Source organism: Cardiocondyla obscurior, linkage group LG01, assembly GCF_019399895.1.
Source record: "Cardiocondyla obscurior isolate alpha-2009 linkage group LG01, Cobs3.1, whole genome shotgun sequence".
In the NCBI taxonomy this organism is placed as follows: Eukaryota; Metazoa; Arthropoda; class Insecta; order Hymenoptera; family Formicidae; genus Cardiocondyla; species Cardiocondyla obscurior.
Window position 1 is genome coordinate 6,981,578 of NC_091864.1, and position 12,800 is coordinate 6,994,377.

A 12,800-nucleotide genomic window follows, 5' to 3' on the forward strand; every position below is an offset into this window, starting at 1 on the left:
CGGCGGCACGTGCTCACGCTCGCACGCGTTAACTCTTTTTTTTTTTTTCTTTTTACGCGCGAAACGTTGCTCTAACTCACATATCCCACATAATTCATGAGAAATTACGCCAGCGATCTTATAATCAAGAGTTCAAATCGAATTTTTATAGTAGATTCTTTTTTTTTTTTCCCCCTCGAAATGCAAACGTAAAAGAATAAAATGGAAGAATGCCCACGTTTTATGAGCGTCATCGTTCGACGAGCCGAAATTTCACGCCCGCCTAGAAAGCCGGTCGAAAGTGCAGAGTTATCTCGGCGCGCTTTATCGCGCGGCGCAAAGTTCAAACGGGCATCCCAGTTTCCGAGAACGTTCTCTCGGAATTGCATCGCGTTTATTACTAAAGAATAATAACTATACGCTTGCTTGTAAGATCGATAGCGTCAGATACCACGGGCAAGATATCACCTCCCTCCTCGAACGAATTTTCAGTTGCGAGTAAAAGAGAGAAAAAAAGAGAGAGGACGGTCGACGTATCTTTGAGTAAATTCGTTCAAGGCTGCCGCTCTCGCATAAGCGTAAGCAGAGTCGGAATTGAAATCGCGCTTTTCTTTTTTTTTTTTTTTTTCACATTCGTCCTCTTTCCGCCAGTTATTATTCAAACTTTCGATACGGTTTATCATTTAATACAGTAGCATACGATTAGATTTCGTATCTACTCCACGCAGATTTGAAGCTCGATACTCGATGTTAATGCGATGTGAAGCGAAACGTTAATGAAATAATTTCAAACAAAATTGAATTCTAATTGATTATACGTTCACGATAAAACTCGATGCGAGCAAAAAATTAATCTAAGACTCACCATCTGATGGCTTCTGCTGTATCTCGTTTCTCGGATGCACCACCTCTGCTTCCGTTTTGTCGTTGGCAGCATCACCATTCGTCTTCTGATGATGATGATCCGTAGCCTGATTGTGGACAGGCGTAGGGGTGACGTTCCGAGAGCCGAGGCTTTTCTCCCGGGTTTTCCTCTCCTTTTGCTCTTTGGTATTCGAAGGCAGCTCGGTGGCGTTGGGTTTCCTCCTTGGTGGCGAGTTCGACGTAGTCTTGGATAAATTAGGGAACGGCTCCCTAGTAGGAACGGGATTAGCGCTCGAGGCAGTGGTGGACGGTTTTGGGATCTCCTGGGTAACGTTACTCCAATAGGGAGTAACCTGTGGTGTCTGTACTACGTTGGACGAGGCGTTCAGATGCTTGGCCTCGGATCCAGGTCCTGGTACGGGAACGGGTACGGTTCCGGGTCCAGTTCCGATGCCGGTTCCACTTCCGGCTACAACTCCAGCTGCAGCTATTGGGCCAGTAACTCCACTGACTTCGGGTTCGGTCTCAGCCGTCACCGTCGCTGTCACAGCCGTAGTTTCAGTGCTAGCAGTCAACGCGGTATGCTGTACGGAAACAGTATCTTTATTTGCAACAGCTACCATCGAAGTTACGACGGGTGACGACTCTTCGATCGCCACGCTCTTCGCTTCACTCCGTGGCTGAAACTCCTTTACGGGGAGCTGCAACGTTTTCGACTCGGGTTTTGTCGCACTCGAATCAATTTGCGTCGCGTTACTACAAGTACCTAACGATTGACTATTTATCGTAGGTACCGTTTTGCTAGCGCCAGCGCCAGCTACATTTTTTGTCATAGGCGGACTACTGCTACACTGACTATTTGTGTCATTACTGGAATTAGATTGAATGTTCGATAACGACGTTTGCGTCGTTGTTTGTATTGTGTTGGACGCCGTTTCGGATGCGCTCGTCGATACGGTGTCCGACCCCTCGGTCGCGGCCTTCGCGACACGAGCCGCGAAATCAGCTATCACCTCCGCACCATTATTCTGTAACAATCACCAAATCTGCGTGATAGACGGTGGCACGTGCTATTTATTCAGGCATTACGCTTGATAACAAAAATTTTGCTTCAAACTCAAATCATAGGGCGAGAGAAATCAAAATAAAAGCACTTGGACGAACAAAATAAATATTCAAGACTTTACAAATCTGTCACCCTACAGCCATTGAATCCTCGTTCGTATAATAGTATACATTGAACTAATTTTAAAAAAAATTAATTTTATCTGTTTCAATCATTTTCATTTCGATACAGCCTCGGTATTGAATTTGTTAGAGGACATGGCTCATGTGGGTACACAGATATAAATATAAACAATTAGCTACGAGAGTTACTTTCAAACACATAAAAATGTTAAGTATTTTACAGTTTGCTCTTTAATATACGTACTTCAACGCTAAACTCTCTTAGCTAATTGTTAATGTACTTTAATGTGACTCACCTGTGGTTGTGGCGTCTCGCGATTACTGGATTCACCACTCTGAGTAGTTTCGTTATCCTTATAAATTTCATGACTTATATTTTTGCCCGTTGCGGGATTTACTATGTCCAGAATGGCGTTCTGTCCTCTAGGTTTTCGAGACCTGATGGTATTGTTAGCATTCGTAGCACCACCATTATGTCCCGAGAATACATCTTGAAGAAAAAAAAAAATTCATTTTTTAAACATAAGTTACAAAATTATCGTTTCGCGAAAGAAAATTAGACTCATTAGAAGAGTATTTAAAAACGTCACGCGTAATAACTATATTTAAATTTATATCCTTTAGCCTATTCAGAATAAAATACAAATAATAACATGTTAAAATATATTACGTAATTTTTAAAATAAATTAGCGATAGAAACTTACCCATTGAAGGCAGGGGTTGAGTTTGTTGAGCAGGTTGCTGAAGTGGACCTTGTGGTACAACTGGAGCACCTTGAGTACTGCCCAATGGGCCCGTGACGTGTTGCGCACCACCGCTAACCGCACTTGTACTCGCTCTAGTCAAACTCATCGTGTTTGACGCTGTATAATAATCTATAAAAATATACAACAGTTTAAAATACTGCTAATTAGTTGTGGTCATTAAATTACTTAAATAAAAAAAAAAAATTTACAGCCAGGTTGTGGTGCGGGCGCGTGAGTATATCCGAACATGTTTGATGGCGCTAAGATTGGAGGAGGTTGAAACGTTTGATAAAACGACTGATTTTGATGCTGGTGCCTTGATGGAGGTGGACCAGAAAACTGTTTAACAAAAAGAAAAAATGTTATTAATTTTACATTAATTAAATGTGTAGGTGCAATTATATTTGCACAAATATTAAAAAAAAACAAGTGATGTCTAATAGAATATAGCTATTAATTACCTGATGAATCGGTATTTGATTATTTAAGGGATAAACCGCTGACTGTTGATGAGGCCCCGTAGGAATACCGTGAATACCTTGACCCTGGCCTAAATACATTGCACTCTGCACCGGCAAACTGTGATGAGGATATAAGGTAGGTGGTTGCCCTCCACCGCCTCCTACTCCAGCCATTCCAACTACTGGCGTCCCACTGGCACCTTGGCCACCCCTGTGACTGATACCTCGTGTTTGTTGCGGCCTTGGACCCGCTGGATAATAAGCCTGCGTGGAAAGACATACGAATAACGTACAGTCTCAGATTTAATTTATATTATATCTACGTGCATCATCACACTGACGAGTACGTACTTGGGATGCCGGTCTGTTTTGTGTCGGTACGTAAACTTGCTGTAAAGACGGCGGCTGCGTCTGTAAGTGAGCCTGCTTTCCCATTTCTTGAGGCGATGGTGTATGCACGGGTGGTGTCGTAGTAGGCGCTGGACCTTGCGGTGGTTGCGATTGCACTCCTGGTGTCGGGGCTTGCGAGGGCGCTTGCCCTCCGGCGGGACCTCCCGGTGGTATACCCGCTGCGGATTGTCCTATCGTTTGTATACTGCCGAGTGGCGGAGGCCCTCTGCCCGTGGGTACTCCTACATTACTCGCGGCGCTTCCGCCCACCTGGCCCCCTGGTTGGGCGCTGTAGTTTCCATGAAACTCCGATCCTGAAACAAAATCAACAACTTACTCAATATCGTCGATATTCCCGCGACCGGTAATGCAATTAATTTAATTCACGCGAGCTCTCGTTATCTGGAAACGTACGAATCACGACGGAACGTGTGCGTTTTACGACAAACGTGCATGCATAATAAAATGGTTGTAGCTCCAAGGCTACAGCGTTACATTTTCGATATAGAAATACATTTTCCACGACACGCTACAAAATCGCGTGTGAACCTTTTAAAATTCAGAGTATCTCTTAGCCTTATATTTCTTTTAATTCTTAAATAAAATACAATCAAAAAAATAATATGACAGCAATGTTTTTCACAAACGTAAAATAATATCGCGCTGAGAACATATATATAATTCAATGATTATTCACATTTTAGTTCTCCCGGTTCTTTCAATGTGTCTTTCAACGAGCGGCTGCTATTACAAAAGCTCTTTCGATCACATCTACCCTAGATGCGTGCACCGGAAACCGAAGTGAATCATACTATGTTTAGATCAATTAATCCCGCCGCGATTAAACGTGTCACGTTTCCCAAATTGGCTCTACTCAAAATTGAGAATAAATATGGATACGCCAGCAGAATAGCTGTACGCCACCCACACTTTACACGACATACGCATTATAACACACCAATAAAAATAACATAATAATAGCCGTCAATCTCACGCAATACATAAAAGATATATCGTATAAATAAATGCATAAAATTTCAGAAAAATCCTTTTTTTTTTTCTTTCTTTACAAAATAAACAGAAAGGCGAGAAGACTCGCCCGACGAGCGGAGTGACCAAGGTCTTTATAAATTTCAACGGGAATCGGCGCCGTAAACTAATCTCACGGCACAGATAAATAAGTAGGATACGGGGCAAAATATCCGAAACGTGTCACCGTCCGAGAAGCTCGACAACACCTTCTCGCCGTTGTCCCGCCCCGTGCACGCTCGCGTCAATTAGCAATCGCTCGCGAAAGACGAATATGCAAGACGTGAAACGTCGACGTTTGACGTCAACGTTCCCCGTTCGAATGGAATCCGAGCGAAATAGTCCCGTTTTCGAGGGGGGGGACCGCGATCGAGCCTCGACGGACCCGTGTATCGCAAACGGACGGGACGGAACGGCCGACCGGATGTCGCCCCATTTTCTTTTTCCCCAGCGTTAGACGGACGCGCGTATGAGGTAGGGGAGAAAAGAAAAAAAGGCAGACGGCATCTCCGGACCGAGAAAAAAATATGGGATTGTCGATTGCCTCCTTGCGGGCTCGATGGGCTCACCAGTTACGAGATCGCTTCGGGTAGGTTGTCTCGGTTCCTTCCTCCGAGTGCCGCGCGCGTCGACGTTCCTCCGGACCCGCGGTGACGTGTGAAAGGGCGTCGTTAGAAAAGCGCGAGGTTGCGGGCGCGACGAGACTCGAACGTGGGCAAACACACCGACGATCCGACCTCGCGGACCGCCATCTTTGCACATGTGGGCAGGGGCCGGGGGCTCAATGCCGCCATCTGCCGGCACCACGGTGGCATCGATTCGCGGCCGCGCCAGCCAGGAACGAACCCCGACCGTTTTGCCGTGATTAATATTTCTCGCGCTTCTACCGGGCGCGTCCTGACCGACGGGTGCCGATTATCGATTTCGCAGTGAAAGAAAATTGCTCGTTTCCTTTCCGCACGACGGTCAATTAACCTTTCAACGAACATAAGAAAAACGGGGAAACGGCTGGGCGAGACGAGCGTCGAACCGAGGATTCCATCGCGTCGTGACTTGGATGCCGAACGGCGGCTGATAAATCGAGGGGGGCTTGAAGAACGTGAATCGGGAATGGTGCCGCGCCTGGTTCCCGCACGTCATTTCCGGCAATGAATGACGTATGCGGAGGCCCGACACCCCACCCCGCCGATGAAGATGCGCCGCGTCACGCCGCACTGAATGCGCTCGGGGAACGGCGCGGCCGCGGCCGCGCACAATTTCTCAATAGGCCCCGGACGACGGCCGACGTTAACGAGCCTTAAAACGCACCGATCGAAAGCACTACGGCACTGCACGGGAATGCGGGACGCTCGTGCCGTCGCGAGGAGCCTTGGAGGCCGCGAGGGTTGGCTCGGGTTAGGTTGTAGTTAACCTCGCCGCTCGCCAGCCACGTGGCGCACGCGGCATTGATATTATCAGCCAAGCCAGAGAGCGAGAGAGAAAGAGAGGATTTCTCGCTCTAGGAACACAGTCACCCACCCGAATATTCGCAAGCAATTTCCGCGGGGAAAAGAACCCCGACTAACTCAACCCTTTAATACATTCCCTCCACACATTCTCTATATTAATTACTTTTCTTTTCATTTCCTTTAAATTTTCCTTAAACTCCTTACAAATGCGACGACGAACGGGGACGCGATAACAAAACGATTTTGCAAAGCACGAGACAGAAGCGATTCGCCGAGAATAGATTATCGCTCGCTCTATGCCTCCGTTATTGATCGCAACTTGGGCCAATTATTATTTCCCTGAATTTCGTTATTATATTTTTGAGGAATCTCATTTCGAGAGATCTCTCTTAATCGACAGGTTTGCGAGTTATTTTAGTGTACAATAAAAAAAAAAAAAAAAAAAAAAAAAATATATATATATATATATAAATGGTTATTGCAAGCGCAGATTAAACCAACTGTTACGACGACGATTTGGTGGCAGAGTGCGCGGGTTGATAACGCGCCGGCTTCGAGGATAAAGCTTTCGAAATTACTTTCCCCGGCTCGACATGTCGAGGCCTTTACCTTTCTCGTTTGACGAGAGGAGAGGCCGAGATGGAACGGGACGTATCTCGCGCGAAGGGAAAGGATCGAACGTACCTTCGCGACGGCACAGGGTGGAAAGCGTTTTATCGATTGACCTATATCGCAAATTGTCTAAAGCGCCGTCCAGGGGCGCTAAGAACTAACCTAAATAGCAAACCCGTTCCAATATATCGATATCCGCATAGCAGGAAGAATGCCGCGCTATTCGATAAACAAAGAATTTGTTTTTTTCATCAAATTGCATATTTTTATCGGTGCAATTTTTTTTTTCTTCTTCTTTCCTTTCTTTAATCGACAAAGAGCAACCGGTATTAAACGATAATTACGAGAGAGCGTTGCATTCCTGAGAAAATAATCTTTCGCGGAGAAGCTAAGAGATTGATGTTGCAGCTTTGCATATTTAATCGTTTCAACGTGACAACGGTATTGTATTTATCCTTGCCAGAGAAAGAGGGAAGAAGAAGAGGAGGACAGAGGCGCGACACGACGAGGCTCCAACTCCGCGTGTCCACAAATAGACGCAAACGATTCGACTCTTGACAGACAGGTCACCGGGTCAGATTAACTACCCCCGGTGCGCTCGAAAATAACGCGCTCCGCATCATTCCGCTTCGTGATTGCGCGCGCCGATATTCGGCGGCTGTGTTGGTCGCGAGATAAAAATGAAGAAGAAAAAAAAAGAAAAAAAGAAAAAAAAACAACCTCGAAGGTTCAACGATCCGACGATGACGGGAACCGGGCCGGACGGTCTCTCGCGAAATTACGTTAACGCAGGTCGTATCTCCGCGGCCGTGTATCAAGGACGGATTCTGCGGGAGAGATCGAAGGGAACGAGCCCGTGCGAGCGGCGTGTGCGCGCCGGCAGAAGATGGGAAATAAAATGCACAGGGAAATAATAAGCGGAGAAGCGCGGAGACGGACTGTGCTCCCATCGTCGGTCGCGAGGTCTTTATGTCCACGATGGAGCAAGTCAACGACCGCATTCGCGCCACAGTATTTTGCATCTTGCATCGGTCTCTGGGCATGCGAGCAGAAATCACGCGTGTTTAGACTGCGCGCTGAAGAGGATCGACGAATTAAAAGTTTGCAACGTAACGGGAATAAACGCGAGATTTAACGAGATTAAAACTGGAAATCGCGGCTCTCGATCTTCGACGATTCTCGCGTGGGATTTTCGGTGAATTATCGATGTCGGTGAGAAACTTACGGAGCTGCAAAGCGGACGGAAAGCGGGAATTTATATAATACGGCTCGGATTAAAATAAAAGGCTGCATATCGCGTAGAAAAGCGTCTCGTTCTCCGACGTGTTATCGTTTGCAACCGCATTATCGGCGTGTTAAACGCGAACGGTCCAATATTTAAAACGCACTTGCTTCGATCAGCGAACTTTTTTTTTCTGCGCGCGGTGGGTCGATTAATTACGCCCATCTTTTCAAAGATTCAAAGCTGCAACTTCAATTTCATTATAAGCCAGAAGTGGTGCGTAGCACGTTAAAAAGTCGATCGAGATATAAAATTAATTAGCTTAACTTAATGAGCCCCAGTCGAATCAGTCTTTCGCAATACTTGCAACTTCGTACCCGGGCATAAATTATAAATCAATGTAATGTAAAAAAAAAAAAATTAATCTTAACGCTCGAGGCCTAAAAGAAAAGTTAATTCAATCTCAAACTCCGTTCAAAGATACGTATACGTTAACTGAGATCATTTCACTAACTTTCGATCAGCTGTTTTGGCGCACACCCAACGCAGTTTCGCGATCGGACTTGGCAGTGATATAATTGATCAAACGCTAAAAACATCGCTAACGAATCGAAAGGCTTAAAGTACGTGGATCTCTCCGATTTCTCGCCTCGGGAAAAATCCACGTCCAACAAGTCAACCTCGCAATAAATTCCTAATTACAAATTAGCGCTCTCTCTTTCTCTCTTTCCACGTTGATGCCTGGTTTTACTTACTATTCGCGGTGACTCGGTACTGGGGCGGTATTTGCGTTTGTTGCTGCTGCTGCGGCGGCTGCTGCTGTTGCTGCTGCGGCTGCTGCTGATGGTGTTGATGATGATGGTGCCCGAGATGACTGATGTTGACGGTGAGCTGGGGATGCGTCAGTTGATTGAGATGGGGGCTCGGCGACGGCGGCGGCGGCGGCTGATGGCCGTGGTGCACATGGTGGTTGTGGCCCGGCTGCGGGTTTTGGGGATGCGACGCCGTGAGATGGTGGTGATGTTGGGGACCGCCACAGTGCGGCAGCAGACAATGCATGGGTCCTAAGGCACCGACGGCGACACCCACTGCGCCCTCCTTCGAGACGCCATATCTCGAAACCATCCTTCCGGATGGAGAGCAGCCCGATTCGCTGCTCGCGGGTTTTTCCTTCGCGCGAAGCGGCTCCGCTCGGCGCTTCAGCTCTCCTCCCCCTTTTTTTTTTTCACTCTCCGCCTCGCCCCTCGCCTAGCGCCACGGCTTGAGACTCTCCTCTTCTCTCCGCTGCCTCGGGATCGGTGATTAAAGCCGACCCGACGCCGTTGACGAGGCCCAACGAGGTGCGTTTACGTAACTGTGAAGGCGGTAATAAAACGAATTCGCGACCATCGTCACGACCCGCCACCCGTGCGCCTCTGCCCTTGTCGCTCGGCCGCCGACACCCCGGACCGTCGCGAGATAGGTGGGTCCGAGGATGATGATCCCTTTTCCTTCGTGCCGCGCTTCCGAGCCGTCGCTTCTTCTTCTCTATCCCCCTCGTCCTCACACACGCGCACGCATACGTCACGACCGTTACGGTTCGCTGTCGTGCACACCTCGAGAGCGCGCGCGACACCCGTCAACTCGTCGATCGTCGGCAATGGCGCGCCATGGTGATCGCGCGCGCGTCTATTCCTTCACACGGCCGACACTCCTAAATCTCCGCCGTCCCCGGTGGATGCTGGCCCTCGCGCTTCTCCCCGCGAGCGGCATCAAGCATAGCCGTTTGGGCTCGTTCGCTGCAGCCGCGAAAAAGGGGAATAACACCAAATCCCGCACACGTGGTCGGGATCCTCGACGAGCCACCTTTGAGAGAGCGCTGTCTCTCCCTTGTCCGCCCACTCGCTCGCTCTCCGCGAGAGAGAGAGAGAGAGAGAAAAGAGAGTAATCACCAACGTGACCTCGTAGCACCTGCGAAACGAGACCTTGCAAATATGTCGTCGCGACCGTCGCGACCGTCGCGCGCGGCCGTCGCCGACTGTCACGGGAAAATTGCCGTCGCGTCGTCGCGCGTGTACGTCGATCGCGTCCTCGGCATAGGTGGCGGACTATCGCGGCTCGTCCAAAATCGATATTTAAGGCTCGACCGGCGCGTCTCTCCCTCCGCGCGCGCGCGCGCAACCTGGTGCGTGTCGCCCACTCCCGCGGACACGGAAAACTCGCTGTCGGAACGTGACGATCGTGCACGCGGCTCGTTTTACGACCGAGAAGGCTTGGACGGCGTCGAGGACGAACGCGAGACGGTTCTCGCCTAGGCCTGTCGTCAGCCCGCCGTGGCCGTGAGAAATTGAACGGAGGCTACTGTTGTCTCCCGAACGGCGCGGTGATCGGATGCACTCGGTCGCGCGCCGAAAAATACCGAGCGCGCCAACTCGTCGCCCGAACGGCTAACCCCGCGTCCGTCGGGGACGCGCGTACCACGTTCGAGCGAAAGGAAACCCGGCGGGAGGGCGCGGAGGGATTCTCGATTTATCGTCGTCGTCGTCGTCGGTCGCGGTCGTACCCGTACCCGTCGTCGTCGTCGTCGTTACGGCGCGTTCTCGCTCACTCTCACTCGCGTGTAACCCGCCTCCACACACGCACGATCCACCACCGCCGCCAAGGCGTACAGCGCGTACACGCACGTACAATGGCGCGGGGCCCCAACGTTCGCGACACGACGCACACGGCGGTCTTATGGCGCACAATCGCGACGCCCCGGGATCGACGGGAAGACGAAACAACGACGAGGGGATTCTCCGCGTTACTCGGCACCCGGGGAGGGAAAGCGCACTCACCGTTTTTTCTACCACCTCGTATAAGCGCGGGGACTTATATGTTTCGCTAGGTAGGCACGATACAATCTGGATTGACGTGAGCGTACCCTTCGCTAAGGGACGCGTTACGTTGGACTGAGGCAAGCACAGGCCAGCGCCAGCCCTTTCCGCACGACCTACGACGAATCGCGTAGCCGCCAGCCGATCGTGCCGCCACCTACCCGCACCGCGACTGAAAGCGACAACGCGCCCGGACGCCTTCGCATCGCGTCACCACCTCCTTAGCCTTATCTTAACGCAATCAATCGCCGATCGCTGTTACAATATTTTTCTGGTTCCCGCGGACACTCTCTTTGCAATTTACAATATAATTAACGACTAATACATTTTTCGCTTCAATTACAAAGGCGCACGCACGACACGTGCTCTCGCAAACAGGACATGTGCGTTTTGCTGGAGGTTTAATTTGTACGCATCTGTAATATTATTACAAAGAAATATCGGTAATGTCTACATACGCGTTCAATAGAGAGTAACAGATAGCATGATGTACGCAGATACGTAAGACTAAAGGTTCTATTTAATCCTTAACATTATTGCGCAAATGAGTTAATTTAAATACTTATCTTATGTCGCCAAATTAATTTACATGCGTGAAAAGTATAAATAATACTAATAAAAAAAAGTACTTTTGTAAAATTGAAGGATTTTCTTTCGACTCGTAGAAGACGAGCTCTCGGACCATCATTTATCTACACAAAAGATGGAATAAAATCTAATACTTTCTTAGAAAATCCCAAGAAAAACGTTCCAAAAAAAAAAGTTATTTATAATATGTACAAGTCTTATTTTTAGACAAGTAACTTCAAGAAGAAATGTGGCTACCTGAGCAAAACTTATTTGCATCTAAATAAACTCCTGTGGAAGCTATCCTTAATACGACCATGTAAATCCAGTCGTAACAAAAGTAAATACGCTCGTCTTTTTCTTTTGAAGGGAGGTCATTTTTGTAGCATTACATAAAAAAAAACCCATTTACCTTGAAAATTGTCTTACACAAAGGAACTCCAACGAATTGTCGTTAGCCAAGTAAAAATTGTTTTAAAAATATTCTTCTAAACGTAATGTAAAAGTAAAATTGGTCACGTAAATTGAAAGAAAGCCGGCAAAAGCATTTGGGAATTATCAATCCTTCAAATTATTTCTCCAGGGCCAGCAAGAACAATATAAATCGATAGGCACGGTTGATTCACGTTTATCTTAAGAACAACAAGATAAAAGTTCATTTCAACACGCCTATTTCTATTTTATCTCCCCTCAATTCGTTTGAGTTTCTTTGTCATAAACGGTACAAAAAAAAATTCCCTCCCTAAAAAAGAAAGAAAAATTTTTTAAAGACTCAGAAGAGAAATATAAGAATGACAAAGAAATTTCAAAATATTAAAGAAAACTGACGAGTAATACCCTCCCGATTATCGCTGTAACGTCTCAGAAAAATTCTAATAAAACGTTTTTAATATTTATCGTTTCTTTTTACAACACCTACGCGTTGTCACGATACCTTTCCGTAATCGAGAAAGAGAAAGAAGGGAGGGAACCGCAGATTTCAGGTAGTCGAGCGATTTGCGAAGATGCACGAGCGGGATGATACACATTGGGCGGATGGATGACGGCGTTGGGGTGCGTACGCGCGGAAAAGGTGAAAGGTGAGAGAGAGAGAAAGAGAGGGTGCGCAGCGGCACCCGGGGGAGATGAAGGAGATGACGAAGGGGAGCGGATTCGCGAGCCGCGTATAGGTGAGGCGGGTAACCCAGTTTCGCCAGTGCACCAGGCCAAGCTGCAGCATCGCCGTGAGCCCGATCGATACCTATATGCACCCGGCGCGCTGCCCACAGCCTAGATTCGTCGTCTCTAGGATAGGCGCGAGAAGGGGGATACCGCCGCGTGACCCCCGTGACCTACATTGCGGGGGAGAACAAGACGAACAAGTTGCGCCCCGGCGATCCATCCTCGAGGCAGTTCGTCGCGTCGTTTTCCTCTGCTGCGATTACGACTACTTGAGAGA

General features: G+C 48.1%; 1 protein-coding gene across 2 annotated transcripts in view; it reads right to left on the reverse strand.

Moving 5' to 3' along the window:
- Positions 1-12,800, reverse strand: part of Eif4g (eukaryotic translation initiation factor 4 gamma) — a 35,417-nt gene that overhangs the window by 12,848 nt on the left and 9,769 nt on the right. The window contains exons 1-7 of one of the 2 annotated variants that reach the window (XM_070658425.1): positions 8,696-9,835; positions 3,591-3,943; positions 3,240-3,503; positions 2,988-3,117; positions 2,737-2,907; positions 2,328-2,521; positions 845-1,871 (exon numbers count right to left, since the gene is read on the reverse strand). In XM_070658425.1, coding sequence (XP_070514526.1) covers positions 845-1,871; positions 2,328-2,521; positions 2,737-2,907; positions 2,988-3,117; positions 3,240-3,503; positions 3,591-3,943; positions 8,696-9,065 — 2,509 coding nt within the window. In that variant the 5' untranslated portion in view covers positions 9,066-9,835. Of the gene's footprint in view, positions 1-844; positions 1,872-2,327; positions 2,522-2,736; positions 2,908-2,987; positions 3,118-3,239; positions 3,504-3,590; positions 3,944-8,695; positions 9,836-12,800 lie in introns of those variants that run through there. The other variant, XM_070658434.1, reaches the window with a different exon arrangement.